The sequence below is a fragment of the Cygnus olor genome, chromosome 18 (assembly GCF_009769625.2).
Source record: "Cygnus olor isolate bCygOlo1 chromosome 18, bCygOlo1.pri.v2, whole genome shotgun sequence".
Lineage (NCBI taxonomy): Eukaryota > Metazoa > Chordata > Aves > Anseriformes > Anatidae > Cygnus > Cygnus olor.
The window spans coordinates 7,963,516-7,987,641 of record NC_049186.1 but is presented as its reverse complement, the minus strand read 5'-3'; the positions used below and the strand labels follow the sequence as shown (position 1 = coordinate 7,987,641).

Sequence of the window (24,126 nt, the reverse complement as noted above, 5' to 3'; positions counted from 1 at the left end):
TCAAAATAAAGCCACGCTATTGGGATGCCAATAAAATGCAGTCATGCGTGTGTGGCTGGGTTCTTCAATGGAGTCCTCAGGCTTTGCTCTTTTTGGGTTAATACATAACATAAGCAGGATGTACCTCCACAACATGGAGCTTTCTTTTATTAGCCATGACACTTAAATCAGATGACAGATTGTACCACTTTATTAACAGTGATACCTCACTGAGATTAATGGAAGTAGTTTAAGCCCTCCTGAAACTCAGGAGAAGCATCCAGGAACTAGCTTGGCTCTGCATTTCAGGAGCTCTCCTTCCCAGCCCCATGTTCTACCCTTGCCTTGGAGCAAAGTTGAGCTATTGTCTGTCTGCAGCACCTGTTCCAGCCCCAGCTATCATTGCAGCAAGCCCCTGTGGGAAACTGAAAATTGCAATTCATCCCAGAAGAGCTTACTTCATCAGGAAAGGAGAGAAACCAAGGGTCAAGCAAGTCTTGCTGTGGCAGTTTACAAAGCTGTTACCACCTAATCGTTTGTTAACTCCTGATGTGGAGGAAGATTTAGTAAAAGGGACTGAGGGCCATGAAAAGCCAGATTTAGCTTGACTACTAGCCAAGTGACAACGGTCACATTTCCCTCTACAGCCTATAGTGGAGGTGTTTGCCTGGCAGAGGTGGCACCTTCAGCTGGGGAGGCAACTCGTAAACCAGTGCGGCAGCAGCCAGCAGATCCCACCTGTCTCTGCCCTGCCATAAACGATATTGATGCCGGATATAGTTTATTTGTCTAAACCGGTGGTTTGCTTTGGTGTGCCTGTACTAATTGCTTTTGTTGAGGGCTCTAACAGTTCAAATCCCATTGTAAACAAGGTCTTAGATTAGAAGACAGAAGCTTATTCAAGAATTTAATACTCTCCTAATTCATGCCCCAGTTTGTACTATGGAAGGCAATTCCACGTTCATCTCATAGAAATCTTGTTGACAACATTTCTTCATTCATGTAAAATAACCCTTGCTTGGAAAAGTTTATGGTTTAAGTAGATAACACCTCAGTGGCTTACAGCTGGAGGAACTAGTAAAATAGCTAGCCAGGTTATCAGCAGCAGCCCAGCCGCTGTAACCTCGGCTTAGAGCACAGTAAATTATCCCACGTGCAGCTCTATGCGACAGCAGAGGCACAGCTTTGCTGGTGGAGCCTGTTCTGTTGTGTTCTGCCGGGCAGCTCCCAGCGTGGTACAGGGACAAGGGCCTGTGTGGTGCTCAGAGCCCGCCACTACCCGGCTTCCCTCACGGAAGTGCTCTTCCAGCTTCTGTAGTTTAAAAATCAGGCCTGTTTAAATAGCCAAACCCTCAGATACGTGCTTTTTTGTGTGCTGTGGTGCGGCGGAGGACGCCTCACGCCCCATCCGCCATGAAGCTGCCGCCATCCTCCCGCCATGGCCCCGCCACCGCCTCAGCGAGGGGAGGGCCGGGCCGGGCGGCCGGGGGCGGGCCGGGGCGGAGGGACGCGGGGACCGGGCGGGCTGAGGCGAACCGAGGGGCCGGTTAAAGCGGCCGCCCGCAGCCGCCGATCGCCCGCCCGGCTCCCGCACCTCGCCGACGGACGGCGCCGCGGCGGCTCGCACGCCAATGAGGGCCCGGACTCCGGCCCTCGCCGCCTCAGGAGCCGCCCGAAGCCTCCCGTCCCGACCCCCCGCTCGCCGCCGCCTGGCCGGGGCGGGCGGCCAGGACCCATGCGGCGGCTCCAGGAGAGGTTTAGGAGGTGAGGGACCCCCGCCCTGCCCCGGGCCGGGACCCCCGGCTGCCCCCGCGGTCAGGCTGCCCGGCCGGGGGCAGTCACCGGAGCGTTTCTCGGTATCGCCGGGGCTGAGGGCCGGGGCATCGCTGGCTGTAGCGGGCAAGCACACGCCGCGAGCAGCGCCTCTCCAGCGGGGCGGGAGGGGGACCCGTGTGTCTGTTTTCATTATTTAATTTTTTTTCCCTCTTTAACTGGGTGAAGGGTCGCGCATCCGGCCGTGTGTCACAGACCCGGCTGCCGACCCGGGACGCTTGGGCTCTCTGTGGGGCCGGGGCGGCTGTGGGATGCTGCCCGCCTTCCCCTTCACGGGGGGACCCTCAGGGGAACGCGGGTACCCGGGGGGTTTGGGTACCCGAAGCCCAGGAGCAGGGCTGGTAACTTCTGGGAGGCAGGCTGCCGCCAGGTGAGGCCAGGCTCTTGTAGGGCTGCTCTTCTTCCACCGCCTCGCTCAACAAACCAAAGCTTGGGGGTTAAAAGCAAAATAAAACTGAAAGGGAAGTGAGGGAGGGGGAAATACTAGTGCGATCGGACCTTGTTTCTGCAGCCACCCACACCTAGGGTGATGTGCTAGCCTGTCCCTGCGCCCAGATGTGCTGTACCCGGTGTGACTTCTGCCCGTGCTTCAGTTGAGGTTTTGCCTTTTGTACTTGCCAGGAGGTTGAGGAATCCTTTGGGCAGTCAGTGGGGGTGCACAGATGTTTTTTTTTCCAGGACCTGATGTGTGTATGGTACCACAATTGTTAATGGATTCCTGGATTATAGCTGATTTCACGTAGTCTTTAATGTCATGCTGTAACATGAATCTTTACATATGCAATTTCACGGATATTTCCAAAAAAGTGGTCTGCTTCTGTTGATCAGAATTATTTCTGTGACTCAGTTGTTCAGCAGTAGTAAAGATAAATTATCTGGATAGTTGCAAACCATGACTAGATACCTCCTAATCCCAGGAAGGAAGGTACTAAGTCCAGAGGAATATGCCTCTGTTTTGAACAGAATGGACTGCATTCATAAAGAGGCAATATCTACTGATTTGGTCAGAAAGAATCAAGCTGCTTATAAACCTGCTTATTTCTCTTCAAAACCTTACCTACGTGGTTATAAATGAGAATGCGATGCTGATCAATTTTGACCTGCTTGTGGTTTTTGCTTTTCCTCTCAAAAGTAAAGAGCTTAGACAACATAACAAACTGTTTTGGTATCTAAATATACAGCCCAGCTTAATGTATGCTACTGCTGTTTTTGTTGAGTTGTCCCCACCTTGTTGCAATTTCTGGAGATATGCTGTTATTTGTGGCTTATGAGGTCTCACTGGTCTCTCCTGCTGCTGGAAAGCACAAGGCAAAAAAAAATGATATAAAAAGAGACAATGAGCTTTTTAGGCTGCTAAAAGGAAGTATGAGGCCTTTTGACCTGAATAAAGGAAATATGCTTCCTGAAAAGAAACCCCCACACCCCCAAAAATCTAGATCTTTGAGACCATTATTGATGTTTGCTGTTTTTAATGATGTTTTGCTTCATGCTTCAAAGAACAATTCATTCAGCAGATGGGAATCAAGAACAAAGCAAGATTTGAAAGGTGTTTTCTCTTCTGCAGTTCTGGGTACAAACTTGCGGCGATAGCAGAGAACATATGCCACACAAGTATGTGCGATAGATTTAGGATTCTTTTTTTTATTATTATTATTTTTTAAGTTGGGTTTGCAAGCTAAGACAAAGCATTAAGGACCCTCTGACTTTCCTCCTCCTTTCTCTCCCAAATACAGTGATCTCAGAATTAAGAGATCACAGTGAGTCATACAGCATCTGTCCCCTTGGAAATGAACAGGAACTAGAAATCAATGGTCTCTGGGGAAAAAAAAAAAAAAAAAAAAACCAGATTAGTCTATATATTTAAAATGCTATTTGTTTGAAGTATTTCAAGATCAAAGTTCAAGTTGTGTAAAGGGAACGAGGATATGAGTTTCTCCTCCCCTGTTTTAAATGAAGTCGCATGTCTTTCTCACTGTCTTTTCTAATTCTATTGGGAATGTACTTGTTAATGAATGTTGTTTATATGATGCGAAATTATAAAGCTGGAACATTCTTAAAGTTCAAGATCTATTTGACACCAAGCATGGCTACTTTAAACTTTTTTGCTACTTAAACTTATAATGGAGTTGAATGCAAAAGCATTATGATCTCTTGGCTGGCCCCAAGTACTTGTTAGTCTTAGATTCAGAAATTTCAAGTTCTAGTACAAAAAGTCAGAATATATCATGTTTATCTAAAGTAAATCACGAAACTTTGGAGATGCTAATATTCTTCATGGCTATCTGTAAGAAACTGAAAATAGTACCAAGAGATTACGTAGAATTTGGAGCAGCTGTGTCTGAGCAGTCAGTGGTACTGTCCTGGCTCAATGTGTTTGTCCTCGGGCAGTGAAGCCTGCTGAGCTGAGTTAAGCTGAAAATGCTGCATCCTGATGCTCAAACTAATTTTTCAGACTCTAGTTATATCCATATTGTCTTCTGATGTTGAAGGAGTTAGTATTTTATGCTAAAGACTTTAGGTTGTCAATATCTTAAATGGAGACATATATGTCCTTTCTTGTGAGATACTCTGGTATATCTCCTGATGAATGACTGCAATTTCACTAGGGCTGCTGTTAAAGAATATGTTAGATTGTTTGAGAATCAAAAGCATTCACTTAGAGATGTTTCCTATAAATTGGAGTGCAGTTTCTTAGACTGTCCTGCGTTTGGTAATAACCTTACTCGCTGTGTTATGGAGAGCCTTTGTTTAGGAGTAAATAACATTTAAGTGCTGTCATTACACACCTTCCTAACAGAGGAAGTTTGATTCCTCACAACTATCCTTTTTTCAGAAGAGGCAAACTTGACCTGTAAATAGTAAGCAAAACAATGTCCTTGTATTGCACTATTCACATTGCAGAAAACAAAAGCAGCTGTTGCCCGTGGTGTGGTTTGTTTTCTTCATTTGCCTTGAAGAAGGAATGGAGCAGTTTTTGCCTCCACACTGTGAATAAGTCTACAACCAAATTCTTCTGCCTTCGTGTTGCAATGCCCTATGTGTACCTAACTAGAGGAGTAAATGACTGACTTCTTAAACTGAATGTGTCAAAATGATTTGTCCTGCTTTTGATGAGCTCTTCAACGTACTAACAGAAAGGAGCTATCTTCAAATGTCGGGTCTGTTTCTCAAAGCATTGAACACGAACAGTCAATGGGAAATGAAGCAAACTCAAGGGTGGCACTGGCTGCATTTGATTATTCCCCTGTTCGACCACTTTTTGAATGATCTTCCCTCAGAAGTTGTAACATTTATAAATAGTCTTATAAAAAGGCACAGGGAGATAACTGAAGTTTTGCTTTACTGAAAATGCTGTCCATGAGCAGTGACCCGACCGAATATGCCACAGCACTTGCTGTCTGGGTCTTGCAGTCTATGGCAGTTGACACCTTTCAGAAAGGAGAAGTGCAAGTATGTCAAATGTAAAGCAGTTAGGTGCTGGGCTGTTTGGAGAGCCTGTTTGTTAAAGTACAGGTAAAGTCTAACTCTTGGCTCCTGTCAAAACATGCTGGTGGTGGTGGTGGTATAAACAAGTAAGTGAAGAGATGGATTAAGTATTCTTAATGGTATTACTCTGCCAGAACTCTGGAAGAAAAGCAAATTGTTTTAAATTAAATGAATAGAAATGAAATATTTTTTAATGTAAAAAAGGATGTTTGAAATGCTTTGAAAGTAAAGGTGCATGTGTGAAATTTGCCTGGAAAAGCAGACAAGCATCAGATTTCAGACAAAGTTACCATGTAGATAAATGAATATTTGCATCATTCTTGTGTTGGCACCAAGAGTGGGAAAACGCCCTTTGCGTAGATAATAGAGAAAGGTTAGCTTTGTTAATATCTTTATGTTCTAATCCTCTAATGGGTAATGGAAGATCTCATTAGCACGCTACCTTCAATTATTTATAGCTTATTAGATGATAATATACAGAAGTTTTGAACAATAGAAATTGTGACACTGAGGATAAGCTTATTCCTTTGTGTTCTTCAGGTTTTTGTAGCCTCTCTCTTCTTGTAAGACCTCCAAGGTACCGCCATGGCCTCTGGAGAAACTTAATAATATTCTAGACGTAACCAGTGGAAGGTTTTCTGTGACTTTGAGTCTATGGAGTTGAGCAAGGGCAGTCTAATCCTGGTCACTCAACTGAGCCAACAGATGCTTTTATTTTTAAATGTTTTCCAAACTTGGAAGCAGAACTGAGTGAACTGAATGTTCCATCTTTAGATGATGTTGAGATGGTCTTCAGCAGCTGTTGAAGATCTGTATGCGCAGGGCAACAATATTGTTTTCCAAATGTTCCGCAAGCCTGTGCATATGACTACAATTTCATTATCCTCTTAGAGAAGAGTGTTATTTTTCACTGGCAAAAAAATTGCCATTTCTATATGTTAACTTCCTTGGAACTATTCATTTGTAACAACATTTTATACTCAGCTTCTGTGACTAAAATACACATTTTTTTAATCCTTTACGTTCGTAACATTTGAAACATTTTTTTTTTTTTGAAATTGCCATAATTTGGACATGATGATACTGTGTTACTTTATCAAGGCTGTTTAAGTCTTAGCAAATTTTCATATATCAGTTTAGAAAAAAAAATGGTTTTATTAAATGATTTGTAAACCAAGTATCTTATCCCAGAAATCAGGAACTGCTTGCTCATATGACAAGATTCTGGTTGAGTGGGGCTTTTTTGGTATGTGTTTTTTTTTTTTCTTTCCCCCTTTTTTCTCACTGTTTTGAAATTAGTCAATATTTTATAGACGTCCCAAAAACAGGATTGTTTCTCACTTAAACCAGGAGGGACGTGAGGCAGGACCAAAGTTTTTCTAACAAGCCCTGTATATAAATCTTGCTAATAAAGCTGTTCTCAGTTCTGAACATAGACACGTTCTGTATTTGTTGTGACACTGTTCCTGCCTTGTTGGATACCTGATTAATTGCCAATGCCTAGTTTTATAATAGTCCGCCATAACCTGGAATATACAAAGACAATTTATTAGTGAAAGCAGCTCTTTTGTATGACAGTAGACTGCGCTAGGCTAACACACATGGTACTGTTGTTGCAGTAGCTTCTAACTTTGACTGGTTGCATATGGATGTGTGCTGGTTTTCCAAGGTTTTTATACACCCGCTTTATTTTTGTAGTTTTACAGAAACAACTCAAATGTTGAGCTCCTTGGAATAGTTAAATGCAACATTTGTTTTGGCTAGCTCTTCCACAACTTTCTCAAGTTTCATCATACTTGGTTTGACTTGCATAGGCTTTGTTTGGTGAGATTGTTTGTTAGGTAATGTTTGGAAATTCTTAGAGAAAAAGATGGAATGTCATGGAAATCCTCTTGAAATGATTCCTCTTTTGAGTTAATGATTAGCATATCCTTTCTTCTCTGTGTGACTTCTTTTAGTTACAGACAGAAGATAACACTAGCCACAAAGAAAAAACTGAGCCATCTGACACTCCAACAGCAAATGTTGCTTGCTATGGGAGTAGAAAAGACAAAGTTCAAGTTGGCTTATTCTGAAGTGTTATAGAACTGGAATATTGCTGGAGTTCCAAGAATTTCTTTCAAGAAGAGTAACCCTTGGCAGCTATCATGAAGGCCATAATTCAAGAAAAAATTGAGTATTATGTATTTAAAACAGGAGACAATTCTTTATTTGACCAAGCAAGTGGAAAAGAGGAGGGGTATGACTTCTGTATGCAACCTCTATTAAACGAGAAAAGCCTTGGTTAAAGATAAACACATTTCTGTGATTGTCTGTGTACTGAATGGTCAACTGATCTTTCTGGTAAGAGAACATATTTGAGAAAAATTTGAATTTTGTAACAGTTACCTTAAACGTGTCTGTACACGTATTTTTAATGTTACTGGGTTGGAGGTATTCCTTCATGATGCTCCAAAGAGATGGTTTATTAACTTTCCTAACAACACTCCTTAATTATTCAACAGGTTCATGAACCACCCAGCTCCAGCGAACAGCCGCTACAAACCCACTTGCTATGAACATGCTGCTAACTGTTACACACATGCAGTAAGTACTTTTTTTTTTTGAACTGTGTTTCAGTAATTTTTTTTATGTGGCTAAATACTTAACTTTGCCCAAGCATATATTTATAACTATTCTGCTTTTTTTTGTGTAAGCCGCAGCTGTAACAGCCCATTAAATGTAACACTAACTAGATGGGTGGTAATCACTAGTCCTTGTTCTGAATCTCCAGAAGTTCCAAATGCTTTTCAAGATTCCCTTTTACCAAAGTTAATTTCATGTCTTTAGGTGGTTTTACCTTGTGCCAGTGAAAGGATGACTGCAAATAAATAAATATACTAGTAGATCTTGCAACTCAGATTTCCTGGTGCTGTGCTCATGTAGTAATATGGGAATTCTATATTGGAAGTATCAGAGATTTATTCAGGTTAGAATGCAAAAGATTCATTAAAAAAAAGAAACAAACACATAATAATAGCTAGAAGAACTAAAATGGCTTAGTTTTGATACTTAATATCTGTAAACTGATTCTTTGATTCTCTTCAATTCCCTGTTTTGAAAGGGACAATAGCAATGCTGATCATAAACGCTAGATAGCCCTCTTAAAAATCCTAGTCTGTCCTTATTTTTGTAATGTAAAGACCCATACTAAATTTGAATATGTGATATGTATACAAAATAATGAAAGCAGTCCCACTTTTTTTTGTAGTTGGAAAGGAGTCCTAAACTTTTTTTTTTTTTTTTTAACTTAGCATTTGCCCTTTTATTAAGGCAGCCAGTGCTTCTCATTGATCTCTTGTTTTACTCCAAACATTTGAAGTATGTTTGCCTTTGGCTACATTCTTATACCTCCAATGTGTCTGAGTGAGCCACAGCTACAAATGCTCATGGTGTGGTGCATGGGACTCTTCAGTCCTTTAAGAACAGAGCTCTTCCTAGATCCTTCATGTGTATTTTATAAATAACAAACATGCAGCTCTGTGTTACTCGTAGAAATGGAATCTTCTTGGTTTACATATAGAAAAGCTGACTGAAGCTTGTGTGTGTTTAAGCCAAGGGTCTGTTGTACAACATTATGTAAGTATGTGCTTATTTGTCTAGAGAAATGAAGCAACATTCTGTTAGTTTGCACAAGCATGTAGTTTATCTCCTAATCCTTGTACAAATCCTGGCCAAAAAGTTGGCTCTCAAGATATCTGGCAGAAGTTGCTGTACTCCTTAGCAGTTCTAAGCTTCATCCAGTTGAACAACAGGCATGTCATATTCCTGCCTGTTACCTTGGCTTGTAACCTGCTGCTGTTATATCAGTGTTTTGTGGTATAATGCTGTTTATGGTGAATTTGTCTAATTCTGAACAGTCAAGCTACATGCTAAAATCTACCGTGATCTGCTCACAACTTGGGCATATGTTAACATATGCTTTGGAAGAAAATATAGTATAAAGTATAGTACAATAGAGGGATTACTCCTTAAATAAAATTGTATGCAATAAATATCTTTTAATCAAAATTTAAAGCCTTGAGATAGATATCTCTTCTGGGAAAACACAGTGGATTATACGGAAAAAGCTGGGGAGATGCTTTTTTTCCTCTTCCGTGTTACAGCCTGTTTTACTAAATGTTAGAAGATCAAGTAGTTGAGTAGTAGCTGCTAGATAAGTTTTCAATTAGGGCAGTGACATAATATATACAAAATAGGTTATGGTTAATAGCAATGATTCTCCATTTTCCTCCCATTTCTTTTTACTTGCAATTCAGAAAATAGTCAACTTGTATTTTATGAGCATAACTGTAGTCCTCAGGTAGGTATCTCTTCTGGTTTTGGTTTAAAAATATATGGTGGTCAGTTTAAGCACCTGCTTCAAAAACGTCAATTAATAAATGGGGATACAGAATCCCATACATTGCTTTTTGATTCAAAATTTAAAAGATAACTTTGTAGCATAGTAAGGTGGCTTCAAATTTCTAACTAGAAAGGCTGTTTAAAATGTCTTTAACCTTAAACAAAGCACTGACTTGTCTTTAGTCACTAGGAGACAGGAAGGGCAGCTAAGCAGTTGAATGTAGAGACAGAAAAACTGCTCTCTGTTTAGAAGAACAGGAAGGAAACTGAGAAGCAGGAGTAATAAGCATTTGAATTGTAAGGTAAGCTAAATAAAAGCATTGGGCAAGTTGCTATTTCATCTTGAAACTTTTTAGTGCTTGTATGGTTTATCAGACAAAAGACATGTTCTGATGTATAAAAACTTCAAAATTTAGCCACAATTTGTGTTATACTGCTCTAAAAGCTGCTTCCAACTGCCTTGAAAGGAGGAACTATTCTTAAAATAAGTTCTAGTTTTGGTTTGTGAAGTGCATGGAAAAAGAGTAAATATTTCAAAAATGAGGCTTGGAGCATTTTCCAGGCCATTGGAGCACAGAAAGAGGAATCTTCAAAATTTCAGAAGTGCTCTTATGATGAAAATGTCTCAGTTCTACCTGACTGATAGTAGCAGTTTCTCTGTCCTCTGTATAGTGCAAAACCCAAGTCACCAGTAGACTTCTCATTCCATGACGCTTGTCTCCTTATTTGTGAAGAGAAAATTCATGAGTAGAGAGACACTACATGGCTTCAGGGCTGCGATTGTCGAGCAGGAAGCTTGAGATGGACAGTCTTTCATAGTTCTAAGTGTCACGTGGCTTTTTTGGCTGCTTTGTTGGTCTTTGTCTTCCTTTTCACAGAGGAACTGTAGGGGCTATCTTTATGCTATAAGCACTTCCCTCTCAATAAAGGGCACGTGAGAGCCATGTATATGCTCTCCCATGGTAATACATGCTTTGCCACAGTGGCTTGTGCATCAAAGTTTGTGTTGTTGACTATATGAGCTGCATAGCCTCATGTCCAAAGGAAATAATTTAAGTTGGCATGAATGTTCCAGACAAAAGCAATTTTTAACAGTTTTTTTTAAACGTCTCTGTGGGAGAGATTGCCTACAGAGATATGGAAGAAATACAGATAAAATACTGACCAAAGTACCAGTTTTCTCAGCATCCCCAAAAAGATGGGAGATACCTATAAACTGATACCTAGAGAGTGTAATTTCACTGAAGTATGACTGCTCAGGTCTGCAGCTTACTGTTTCTGGATCTTTCTTTGTGCCTTAGTTTTTTACAGTGGCTGTTATTTGTGACAGCAGTGATTGTGGTAGTCAGTTTCTGCAAAATATATCATGGGGGGATTGCACCTAAGCTGCCTCTTAAAGATTCCATCCTGTAGCTGTAAATTAATATATTTTAATCCTTTGTCGTCTTTTTGTATTGTTGTTGTAACTTCAGGCTCATTTTGTTCTGGCATTTCTCCAGAAAACTTAGTGAAACTTGCCTTTCTCTCATTCTGTAAATCCTTCTGCCAGTCCCATTTCTGGTTTAGCAAGTATTAGTGAAGGCAATGGAGTCAGTAAATTGAAGCGTCATCGGTCTTGTTTTGTTCACAGTACATTAAGTTGGTGGGTGACAATTTTCATTTGGAAGAATTGTACTTCATGATGAAATAAGCAAAATTTCTTTAACTTCTAGCTAATTTTATTATTAGGAATGTTGGCAACTTAGATATGCTATGTCATTCCTGTAAAGTGACACAGCACAATCACATTCATTCTATCAATTCTGGTTATTTGCCTAAGTTTCTGGTAAATACCACTCCTTTTAAAGGACTGATTGCTTCTCTATTCTGAAGAATACTGTTTTTGTGCTAGCAACTTTTCGAAATGAAGATGTCTTGTTTAGCTGACTAGTGTTTTTTTTGTTTTTGTGAGACAGAAATTAGGTTTAATAAAGTCCATTGTATCACATGTTATGTGGTATGGTGTTAGAACCTAAAGAACTTCTATCCAGTTGTCTCGAACAGCAGAGTATCATTTCTGGATTTTGTTTTTAATCTAGCTATTTTTGGTCAGAAAAAAAGCAATAGAACATCTCTTGTTTAGTCTAACTGTTCCCATGATGCATATTGGGCACAGAGGCAAAGTGTTTCCAAATAGAATACTTAGGGAGAAAAATAAAACACAATAAATCCTTCTCATGTTAGTATGGTATTGTTCCCTGTGAGAAATAGAATCATTCGTTAGAGACCCGACAAGGCAGAAAAGAGATGAATTCAGCCCTTCAACCACGTACTCATTTCTGGCTGTATTCTTTTCTCTGAAGGTGCAAAGAGAGAGGATCAGAAAATTGCTTGTTTTTTATCCTGAAACTTTATATACAATAGTTTTTTGGAAAAAGCGATTGGCAGCAACCTATGTGTTAGTCCATGTGAGCATTATGCATTATAGCTTATCTTGTGAAACATTTATTTTAGTAGACTGGTAAGAAGCTGGGATACCTCCATAAGAAAGGCAAGATGTTCTGTAATATCTAAGTCTAGTTTCCTCTGAGGCCTTCTTTCCTATGAGAAGGTCTCAATTGGAGCTCCGGGTGGAATCTCTGAGCAGCTCATACCTAGGCCTGTAACAGAGATTTAGTAGGGATTTGTCATGCTTGTTACACTTGTGGATACAGAATATCTCTGAAACTTTTCAGTTCACTGTCAAGTTTAGTCAAATTGAATTTTGTATCAGAAATTGGGAAGCAAGCTGACAAATGTAGATGCAGCATGATCCTGCAGCTTAAAGAAGCCCAGCTAAAAAAAAAAAAAAACAAACTTCTGGAGCTTAGCATTTTCCTGTCTCCTGCAAATATGAAATGAAACAACTGTCACATCTAATCAGTTTCCTGCTGTCTCAAGGGCTTCAGCCACACTTTAAACTGTATGCCATATGTGGAAATCAGGAGTGACTAATCTCCAGAGGAGTGAAACACTTTTTAACCTTACTTGAATTTGAGGGCTCTCCAGGATATGTACATGGAAATCTGTGGTTTGTGATAAACGAGAAGCTAGACTGGAAGACTATTTTTGGCCTTAAAGTGCGTGAGGTCAACTTCCATAGTCTCATTGCAAAACTCAAAGTATTTTCACCTCTGGTCCAAATGCTGTAGACACAAGAATGCCATACTTCTCATTTGTATGGCTCTACAGCTTTTGGTTTGAATGTACCAAGCTTTGCAGAAAGGAAGAAGCTATGATAGTAATGAAGTGACAGGTGAGGTACTTCAAAATCCAGAAGTAAAAGAATTGTTTTGTCTTTTTTTAACCCTTTCTCTGGATTAACCAGCTGCTTTACAGATTCATTCAGTATGCTGTGCATCTTTTGAACTGTAGCTGTGATGAGAGCCTCAATTTCTTGTCTGCATGTAGATACAGGACAAAGATAGTTCTGGTCTAGCCTGGACTTTGTGTTCTAAGCTATCAAACCTGTAGCGCAGAGCAGAATTGCCAGATTTGTTTAAACATTAGTGGTTCCTAGCTTTGTTTAGTATGTGAGACTTAGGTTAACCTATAAAGTATTTAACCTATGAAGTTGTTCCAATTCCAGTGACTTAATTCATGTTTAAGATATACAGTAGGGTCTGAAAAGGAACTTCTACAGAGTTTTTAACTTAAAGGCTGACAAAGATACTCTTTCATAGTAGAAGGAGACAGGTAGAAAAGAGCCTGCTGTCTCAGACATTTCTCTAAATACTTAACTTGACATGTTCTTTTTTCTTTTTTTCCCCCTGAATGAGACAAAGATAGATAAGATGATTTATCCTGGAGAGGAAAATGATTCTATGAAACCTGCAGCCCACCTCTTAGATACTTCATGTGAGCATGCTAATTCCATCATGATGTTATAGCAGTGGTCACTTTGGAAAATCTGAATTAAAGCTGCTTGAGAGGGAGATGGTAAGGAAAACAGTCAGGGATACACTGCAGTATAAGAACTTCATATTTGTGCATTAAGAATCTTCATAAAAGTCTGCAGGTAACTTATATCATATCTAAAACCCAAGCTCTGCAAAGCCTTTGATTAATTGTTACCTTCTATTTAACTGCACACTTTGAAATACTTTATTTTTTCATTTGAGATTTAAGTTTCTTTTGGTCTGTCCTGTGCTTAGCCTCTGTGCACAAGTGGTGGTTTAGATCTGAGCCTGGAGTTAGATGAAAACCTTTATAGAAATACAAAGCAGAATGGGGAGGAAAAAAAAAACACAACTAGTCAGACTTTGTAAATCCTTTTGTCTGATTTTGTATCATGGCTAGAGGAGCTAGTAGCTTATCCTAGTTCCATGTGAGGAGAAACTTATCACAGGCAGGTGTAACCTAGCTGTCTGAGACACTGCTGAAGTCTAGACCCTTGCGTGTCAACTTGCAACTAAATGAAAAGTTTCTGCTAGTTGGGAGGCTGCCATCAAATGTCATACATGTAATACTGCAGCATGTCTTAAAACCATCCACCTTGCTGTTACAGTACTGTGGTAGTAGCTATGTTGGTAGCAAGTACAGTCTTAACAATTTTGTATTTTGTTTTGGTTTTTAGTTCCTTATTGTTCCTGCAATTGTGGGTAGTGCCCTTCTCCACCGGCTTTCTGATGATCGATGGGAAAAGATAACAGCATGGATGTATGGCATGGGGCTCTGTGCGCTCTTCATTGTCTCCACGGTATTTCATATAGTTTCTTGGAAAAAGAGTCACTTAAGGTATCATTATAGCTTTTGTATGTGATGTTTTATTTATTTTCATGTTCTGTGATGTTTTAACACTGTATTTCTAAAGTAGTCAAAAAGTAATGATTTTACAGAAGGTTGGGGTAGTGCCTTGTAATGAATCACTTCAAAACAAACAAACAAAAAAACCAGCAAAACAAAATGAACCAAACCCTTGATTCTGTTGGAAGAAATAATGAGCCAAGTTCATGTACAAACAAACTTACAATGTTTGGTGCCTTTTGAGAAGGTTTTTTGTTCTTCCAACGCAACTGATAACCTGATGTGTCTTAATCTAGCAATTGCATTGAAAGAACATAATACAAGTGCATGATGGATATAAGCCCATTTTAGAAATGGGGACAGCATGGGACTATGGCATGCTCAAATACTTTAACACAGAATTTGCCAAGAGAAATGAAATGTGATACACGGCTAACAGCCTTGGGAGCAAGGGTGCAACAGGAAAACTAAGGTGTGATTTTCTTTGTATTTTTTGTTACCCCTATATAATTCTGGGCCATAAATAGCATTTAACTAGTAGTAACAGGATAAGTTTCTGGATTAGGGAGGGTTGATGTGACAGCATTCTGCCTCCTTGACAGTGAGCAGAATGTACGATGCAAGGGATGGAAGAGCGCTCATCTCCTACATGTCTTGCTTATGACATTGTGAAGTAGAAGAAAGGTCGACAGTCCTTCAAGTGGTTTTAAGAGGTTAAGGAGATAATGGCATTTCCCCTAAAGTAATTCCAAAATGTGTCAGGAAAATGTGATGATACAAAAATCTTTCGAGTATCTTACTTGATGAACTTGTTCTTTCTCCTACTAGGACAATGGAGCATTGCTTTCACATGTGTGACAGAATGATGATCTACGTCTTCATTGCAGCATCATATGCGCCGTGGTAAGCACAGCTTCAGAATTAAAGCTTTTTCCAATGTAAACAGGCTATCATTGTGACATTTCACATTCTATAGGTGTCTTCATATAAGCAATTGACTACATTCTGCATTGTGCAATGGAACGTAATAATCACCTGGGATTTGCAAAACAGGAAGTAGTATTTGAAAGCACTAGAAAGCTGTTTATGTATATTCCACGTTGTGCTGTTGTTACATCAATATAAACATACCTTCTGCCTCTGTATGTCCAAATATTTTCTCCCTCATTGTGCCTACGTTGTAGCTCTGAATATTTATTTTTACCAAGCCTCCTACTCTTGTATCAGTATGCTTCATTCATTCATTAATTTTGTCTGTTAATCTCTGTACTTCCAGGCTAAATCTACGTGAGCTTGGACCTCTAGCATCTCACATGCGTTGGTTTATCTGGCTGATGGCTGCTGGAGGAACCATTTATGTATTTCTCTACCATGAAAAGTAAGAATTATTATTTGCATTCAACTTTAAACTTTGTGGTTTTCTTGCTTTCTGAATGTTCCTTAAAGTACCTGGCCTTTCATAGATGGAAATAAGACCTTTGAGATGGTGGAAATAAGTGATGAGTGATGCAAAATTCTATCTTGTCAAATGATAAGTGTATTCACTCTGTCATAACCTGTCTCTAGGGTATATTGTTGTCTCCTCTTAAAGTGGTGGGAGGGAAGTATCCAATTTTAAAACTTCTTAACTTTACTACAAGAAAACAGGAATGAGTGGGTAATGTAAAAAAAAAAAAAAAAAAAAAAGTGAGGTGACTTTTTTTATGCCACTAATTTATGTAGTAATATGTATAGATTATACTGCATATATATTGAGATTTACTAACTCCTGCTACCTTCTAATAGTAGTAGTAGTGTTTCTAATTTGAAATATGCGTCCTTGATTTCGGCAAGTTCTAGAGCCTGCTCTTACGTACTTTCAGTGGGCAAGACAGACTGTTCTTTGTTTTGGCAATGAGCTGTTGAGCTTCTCAAATAAGAGAATATAAGTTGTCTGAATATTTTATTCTCATTTAGTATTTAATGCAAATGAATGCATCTAGGCAGTATTCAGTGAAGAAGGTATTGTCTGCAACTGTAGCATGCACAGAGATAAATAACAGCTTTATTGTTGTAATAAAACATATCTGTGTGAAAAGCTTTTTGAGAAGTTGAATGGACTCATGCTAACATAAAATCTTAGATATATCTTCTTTACTGTTGAAGGAGATGTTTGTATTTTATGTACTCCACCTTAAATGGTTCATTTTGCTCTGTTTTAGGTATAAGATCGTTGAACTCTTTTTCTACTTAGCGATGGGATTTTCTCCTGCTCTGGTAGTGACCTCCATGGTAAGGAATGTGATTGTTGACATTACAAATATACAAACTTTCCTTTTATAACTGATTTAAGAACTGGTGTAGCTCTGTTTCTTCTGAAAAGATCTTAATTTTAGTCCACCGTAATTATAAACTTTCCCTGCAGGAGAACCAAATATAGTCAGCTATATTTTTGGATTTATAGCTTGCATTCAGTGAAATGTTACCTTCTTTTGTTGAACCTGGGCCATGGAGTCTAGATAAAAAGAGCTTGGGTTCCAAACTTCATGAAGATCCCCACCTCTGAAAGGATATTGAATGTAATAAGTAATTTACCTTGATTTTAGTAAAAATGATGAAGATACAAAATATATTAACTTGTCATGGAATGCTTCTAGATTTTACTGTTCATGAATGTATCTGATGCCTGCTCAAGACTTAGAAGTTGGGAGAGAAGCTTTCTTTAGGACAGTAGAATGAAATTCTGATAACAAATTGTCCTTTTTTCTTGGTATGTTGAAGAGCTTTGTGTAAAATCTAATTAATTGATTCTGTGGTCTGGGTCAAGATGGGGGAAGTAAATTGACTCTTGCCCCTTTAAAAATGACTTATGTGGAACAAAGCTAGCTTTTTGCCTCTTACTAGAGGCTTTTCGTTTCCGTGAAGCAGGGCAAAATTGAGTGGATGAGAAGTAGCTCAACTCTATCAGACTAATGCATTGTATTTGAGAAACATGATTTCTCAGCAATTGGCTTTTTCATGCTTGTCTGCTCTGCTAACAAAACAAGCCTGAAGCAAAATATCAGACTTGTCTTAACTTTTGATTTATCCCACTATTAGTTCTATTGTGCTATCGAAACATATTGTATAAAGTATTTCACAAAGTGTAATTAAATGTTAGTATACTGGTTTTCTAATTTGTCTGTCTGTTAATTGTCAGAGCAACACCGATGGACTTCAGGAGGTTGCCTGGGGAGGCTTGATATATTGTCTTGGTGTGGTGTTCTTCAAGAGTGATGGAGTCATTCCTTTTGCCCATGCCATCTGGCACGTGTTTGTGGCCACAGCAGCTGCTGTTCATTACTATGCCATTTGGAAGTACCTTTACAGAAGTCCTGCAGACATCATTCGTCACTTATGATATATACATATATATCAGAGTGGGGGGAGTAATCTGCACTTGGCCTCTGTAACAGTATTATTTGACTTAAGCAATTCGGGGAAATCAGAAAATTGCACAGAAAAACTGCACTGACGTTGGTAGTTCTCTGAACACAATTACTGTGAACTGATGTTGTGTGTGTCCTGGAATTGTCCTTCGTATGGCAAGTGCTGTAAATAACTAAGATACTGTACTGCAGTACTAAGAGTCCATTCCATGTTAGTAGAACTGGCTACCTGATGTTTACAAATAAATTTTGTATTCTAGTTTAACTTTACAATTTTTAACTACATGATTTTTTCTAAATTAGTGATTCAAGTGAAGTCAGTGCAATAGCAAAAATGTAACTTCTGATTTGAACTTGGTTTCTGTCACCTTTCCACTAGTCATTTATTAAACATGAATCACAGATGAATGATCTTTTACCACCCATTATCTTGATATAATGTGACTTTTATAGAAACTTTTTGTGTTTTTTGTAAACTTTAAAAGTACATTTACTGAACTGAAAACACACAACTGTCATCTATGCAGTTATTCATGTTGCAAAATCTCTTGCAAGAAATGGTTACATTCCACATACTGTACTGACAAGCAAATGTACCTCTTCCAAGGGTTGTATTATAGGTGTAATTATAGTAACCACTTTTACAAACTGAAATATAAATGCTCATTTGCTGAGTTTGAACGTGGTAATATTCTGCTCATCTATAGTACCACTTAAATAGCACCTTAATTTGGCTCTATCTGTGATGGAAATGAAGTGCTTTAAAGAAGTAATTAACACAAGTTTCTTCTCAAGATTCCCAGTTCAACTCTGTGCTGCCCAGTAAAGCAGCAGTTTGGATGAAAGCTGACATCAGACCTTGGCAGTATTAAGGAAGGTGCCCAGCTAATATCGCTCTATCCAAAACGGTTAGTAACTTTTCCAAAATATGTATACGTATATTGGTGCTGTAATATTAAGGCTTGGATTTTTCAAGGGGATTTAAATTGGCCAGCAGAACCACTTCCCACCAACTTTGATTGGGGTGATTGATTGACATTCTGTTGGGAAATCCTCATTAGAACAGCAGGTAGAGAGCAACTGCTGACCACTTTGAATTCATGGCTATTGGTTCTTCACAAGTACAGCCTTTTAGGGAGGAAAGAGTGAAGAACTTGATTCAGTGGCACTTGTCGTTCTAGGACTTAACACAGAGTAAAACTGGTCTTCAGTTGTGTTGCTGTCTTTCCATAGAGGAAAACAAAATGTGGTAGTAAGTCATGACTGTAGAACACGTGCATTAAATGACCAGTTGTAAAAGAGTCATTGTAATACTGTTTATCCAATAATTGTAATCTGTCCCACTATATAATGAATGTCTTATATTAAGATTGACTTTATCCTTTTTCTAATTTACTGTTTTTCATGTCAGTATTCAAAAACAAGCAAAACTTGTTGCCTTTTTCAGATTTTGTTCTGAATATTGCCTATCTTCAAATGATAAGTAGCAAGATAGGGATGTTTTTCAAGGTACCGTTTAATATTGCACCTAGATTTGTCAATGGGTTGCATATTTTAGATTATATACATTTGTAAATGGAACTTAACAAGAGGGACAAACTTTAGATTTAAGGCATTGAAGAAGAGTTGCTGTACAGTGTTAGCAGATAATTGGAGAAACAGCACCACTACAGCAGAGTAATTAACTGCCCCAAAAGAGTACAAATGGGACAACTGGGCAGGTAATTCCAAGTACAAGTCTCACACATCTGGATGCCTCAGTTTTTTAACATTGTGTATTTTAGTATTTTCCACTTTTTGTGATTTCATATATTTTGTTTAAATGCAGTACTGTTAAAACCACTAAAACACATGTAAAGGTTTTCTGTAGTCAAAAGTGAAACTATTGCTTGAAAATGTTTGTTTTAAGTTAATTTTTCATGGCATTGCTTTTTGGAGTGTTTGAAATGGTTTTTAAAAAATTTCAATTCGCCAAAAATATTTTTGAATTACTGTATTCTAGTCAATATGATATTGAATGTACTAGACTAACAATAAACATTTTGTGCAATTTGGAAACCCTTGTATTCCTGTATTAATATATCTTCCCTCTCCAATACTTAGGCAGGGAAGTAGGGGACTAACACTGCTGTTCCTGATGCAGGAGGTATGAACATAACCATCATGTTTGCACGGTTAACTCTATAAAAATATAGGAAGGATTACAATTCAAATGATTCCATTTGTGCTGTGGGTGTAGAAGACGACTTAATTTATGTGTAAATTTTGGTCAATGTTGGGACCTTGCTACTTTTGCCATTTTAGATCAGCTTTCTCATTTGTACTGGTTTTGTTCAAAGATACAACACTAAAATACATAATTTTCATCTTATCCTTGTAGGTATATTATTGCATAAATTATAGACAAGCTGAAAGAAAAATGCATTTGTCTGCAAAACAAATATTATGTCAATTAGCCTTTTGTGTTCCACTCCCCACCCCCCCTCTGCCAGCTAATTGAGCTCTCCAGGCTGATTCCTCCCAGGAGTAACAATAGCACTTTTTCTGGTAATGCTTTCTGCAGTAACAGAGATGTGATTTCTTTATCTTCTGGAAGCAAATTTTTTAAAAGCATTTGCTCCTCTAGTTTTTATGTCTCTAGGTTTTAGAATTGCAACAAGTACACTGAGTCTAAATGAAGCAGCGATAACAAGCTTTTTAGTTTTGCAAATGGGTCTTTCCAGAGATACCCAGGATGCAACGGGTACTTTGGGTACTAGGGAGCTCTGCACCTTCGTGGTAAAATGTGTCTACTGATGAATCGCACCCTCAGCCTCGATCATGGACAGGAAAAATAATCCAGCACACTGTCATGAGAAGCTGCTGACCTCTTTTAACCATTGCTATTTGATATGTTTGCAGTAGCTGTCCCTCCCTCCTGAGTCTTCGTTAAGCCAAAAGCTTTACACTCTTTGCTGGAAATACAGTCTGCTGCTCTTATTTTCCTATGATCTCAAAGTAAATTAATTGTGAGTTACCTGAAGGGATTCACTGAAGAACTTATGCTAGAGTGCGATTTGTTTGTTTTTTGTATTTCAATGATTTTTTCAAGTATTTTTTTCTCTATTAAGAAAAGCAGTCATAAAAAAGACTTCTTTTTCAGTTCTGTCTTCCCCACATCCTTCCTAATTATTTTTATTATCATAAGAAATTGTATTACTGTCTCCAAGTTCTAGGAAGGTAGTAAAGTCTGTTCAAAGGAGTCTCGAGTGTCTAAAAATAACTTTTGCAGCCTTTGCTGTATCTATTGGACTGAAAGCTTTTTTATCAGTTTCTCCAAATTTTTAAAGATACCTAAATTCTAGATATTCAGAATGGCCCAATATTAGCAGATACAAGATGGTTATATTTAATGTTTTTTACATGTTTTTTTCTATTTCTTTAAATTTTTTTTCTAGTTTGAAATGCCAAGCCTGTGTCTCCTAGGCAGCACTCTTGTTACATATCCCAGCATTGCCATAGTATCAGTAGTACACTGAATGGAATAACACACTTACAGGGCTCAGGGCTGTCACTGTGGTATACGTTTATAGTTTACTGCATGATTTTCAGAGCTCGTATCTGAGCTCTTACATGCTGATCTTGGAATTGGTAAATCACATGGGCGTAATAGCACTTTTAGCGTTGCTTCTTATTGAAACGTGTGCGGAATGAGCCATTTAAACAGAAGATACTAAGCTTTTCATAAACGTTTTTCTCTTAATCCTTTTGTTTAACTTCCTCACACTCAGGACCCTGCCCCATGTTTGGAAAACTGAGTCACCTACTCAATTCTTTATTTAGTTCTGGTGTATTTAGCTACATGATTTCTCTGGAGGCTAAGTCTGTCATGTTCACATCATGTGCTTGACTAAGTCTTTTCTCCATGCTTTGCTATTTTTAAAAGAATGCAGGATGTTAGTCTCTGCTCATTAATTGCTTTCACTGTCAATAGGTGTCAGAAGATTAAATCTAAAAATAGTAAACAAAAGAATGACCGGGAGGACAAGGCGGATGCTTGCCTGCTCCCTGCCTTTCCTGTGAAGTTAAGCAGGTTGATTAGCTTGTGGCATGGACAGTTGTTCTTCAACAGCTAGGGGCTGTTTGCTGTCATTCTTTTATTATTTTTGAAGTGTTCGCTTTCCATTTTCATCATTTGTCTGGCTAAATTCACGAAATGCTGTCATAGTCTTAAAAGGGAATGTACATAAGGTGCCTGAAATGTTCACTAGTGGCTATTTGGAAACATTTGAATGCTTTTAATTTGGTATTACAGCTGTGCTGGCCCAACTGTTGCGTAGCAGCAGTGCCATGCCTGGAGCTAAATGCCCCCAGGCTGCCCCATGTTGGGTGTTGGATGTGCTCTACAGCCTACATTGAAAATTCAATGCAAAGATATTCAAGTTGAAGACCCTTAGAATGTCCATACAATATACAGTCTGAAATAATGCAGTATTTAATTTTTATAGGGCCTACTTCTAGGGAAAGCAGGGGTTTCTTTGAAAAAAGTTTTCCAAATTCCTGATCGGGTAGTATGTTGCAGCGGGCTGACATTTTGTTACTGAACTGGGTGTCTGGTGGGTTGTGTCACACCAGGTATCTCTGTCCTGTACGTGGTGAGTCTGACTGCATGCAGTAGGGGTGGCAATGTTGTTCCCTTTGTACAACCAAGGCTCTTGTTACTAAGGATAAGCGAGGGAACCAAAATCCTCTTGCAAAAGGCTAGCAGTTAACACCAGTTTTATAACAGAGGTTACATCATTGACTCTAATGAGGCTTGGGTGCTCTCAGAAGGATATACTCATGTCCTTGTTGCTTAGCAGCATGAGCCATGCTGGCTGTGGGTTTGTGCTCCCAAATCCTTTAGGTGCCTTTGAAAATCTCCCTTAAATTTTCATGTAGGTGAAAAGCCATTAGTAGTGACCTACCGAATTAGTGGCTTTAGCTGCAGCAGAGCTCTTCTTGCTTTCTGGTGTGTTGTGTTTGGTTCCAGGAGCGACGCAGAGGTTTGGGGAGCAGGCAGTGACCGGTGACAGTATGAAGTTTCCTCGACGTGGTCAGCAGGGGACTGAACCTCACCTGGACATTCAGATCAGACCGCAGGCTTGTTTGGATAGAGAGCTCTAGTTACTGGATATGCTGAAACACCCAAACCCAACCCACAACACCCAGTGAACGTAGGGAATCCATGGTACATTTGGCCTCAATGAGCAACAATTTAGTGATGCACACTAAAGGATTGAGTGTCATTGCTCTGGGAGTTCAACCATCTTCTCTAATTAAAAACCATACACTTGGGAAGCTAAGAATGAGTTTAGGAAGGGAATGCAGATTTTTTTTTTTTTTAAATAAACCTTCATCTATGAATGTGTTTGACTGAATGAAAGCAGCCTTTGTCTTGAAGCTGATGGTGGTGCTGAGCAGCTTAATCAGCCTTCTGCTAAATCACTGAAAATAAAGCTTGAAGGGACTCAGGTATTTTTAGCCCATCCTCTGCCTGCAGGCAGGACGAACTCTGCTTGTCATTCCTGATAGTCCAACCTGCTCTAAAAAACCTCAAACAATGGGGATTTCACAATCCTCCCAGGCAGTTTATTTCAGTGTCACCCTCTGCCCTCTTATACTTTTTTTCTGCTATATAAACTGTATTTTCTTTGCTATAGCTTAAGCCCATTACTCCTAGTCCTGTATGCGGTGTGCTCAGAGAAGAGCCCTTACAGTGAGGTTTTCTGTGTCTGCAGACAGCTGCTTCTTCCATTCCTTTATTCTCCCCTAGATTCACACAAACGCAATTCCTTCAATCTTTTTTCACAGGCTGTATTTTCTATACCTTGTATCAGATCTCCACCAGTCCTTGTCCTTCTTATGCTCTTCATAAGGTGACCCCCAGCTGTAGGGTGCAAGGGCAGGAGGGCATGGTGCTTTTGGTGCTTTGCCCCCTTCTTACAGCCATGCTTCCCTGCCCCTGGGCCACTCCTGCCACCAGCAGAAGGGCAACACTGGCCAAGCACAACCAGTGCAGCCACCCTCCAGTAACGCTGCAATTTGCAGGGGATTATGCACCTTTTGTGTTTCATGAGAAGAAAGCCTATGTGGATCCAGGTGTCCCCTAAGCAATGAATGAATCCCAAGAGGTCCACAGAGACCAAGATTTTGTCTTCGTAGCACCAAAGGGCTGCAGTGGGAGATATGTTCCTACGTAGCTGGTGGTGATGGTGTTTTGGATCCCACCTGTGGTGGCTGCAGCACAATGTGA

At 39.3% G+C, this 24,126-nt stretch overlaps 1 protein-coding gene across 1 annotated transcript; it reads left to right on the top strand.

Moving 5' to 3' along the window:
- The first annotated feature begins 1,480 nt into the window (after nucleotides 1–1,480).
- MMD (monocyte to macrophage differentiation associated) lies at nucleotides 1,481–19,910 on the top strand. Its single transcript, XM_040530286.1, has 7 exons — nucleotides 1,481–1,743; nucleotides 7,803–7,884; nucleotides 14,276–14,436; nucleotides 15,274–15,348; nucleotides 15,722–15,823; nucleotides 16,647–16,716; nucleotides 17,624–19,910. The coding sequence occupies exons 1-7, from the start codon at nucleotides 1,715–1,717 to the stop codon at nucleotides 17,822–17,824; spliced, it is 720 nt and encodes a 239-aa protein (XP_040386220.1). The 5' UTR covers nucleotides 1,481–1,714; the 3' UTR covers nucleotides 17,825–19,910.
- Nucleotides 19,911–24,126: the final 4,216 nt, after the last annotated feature.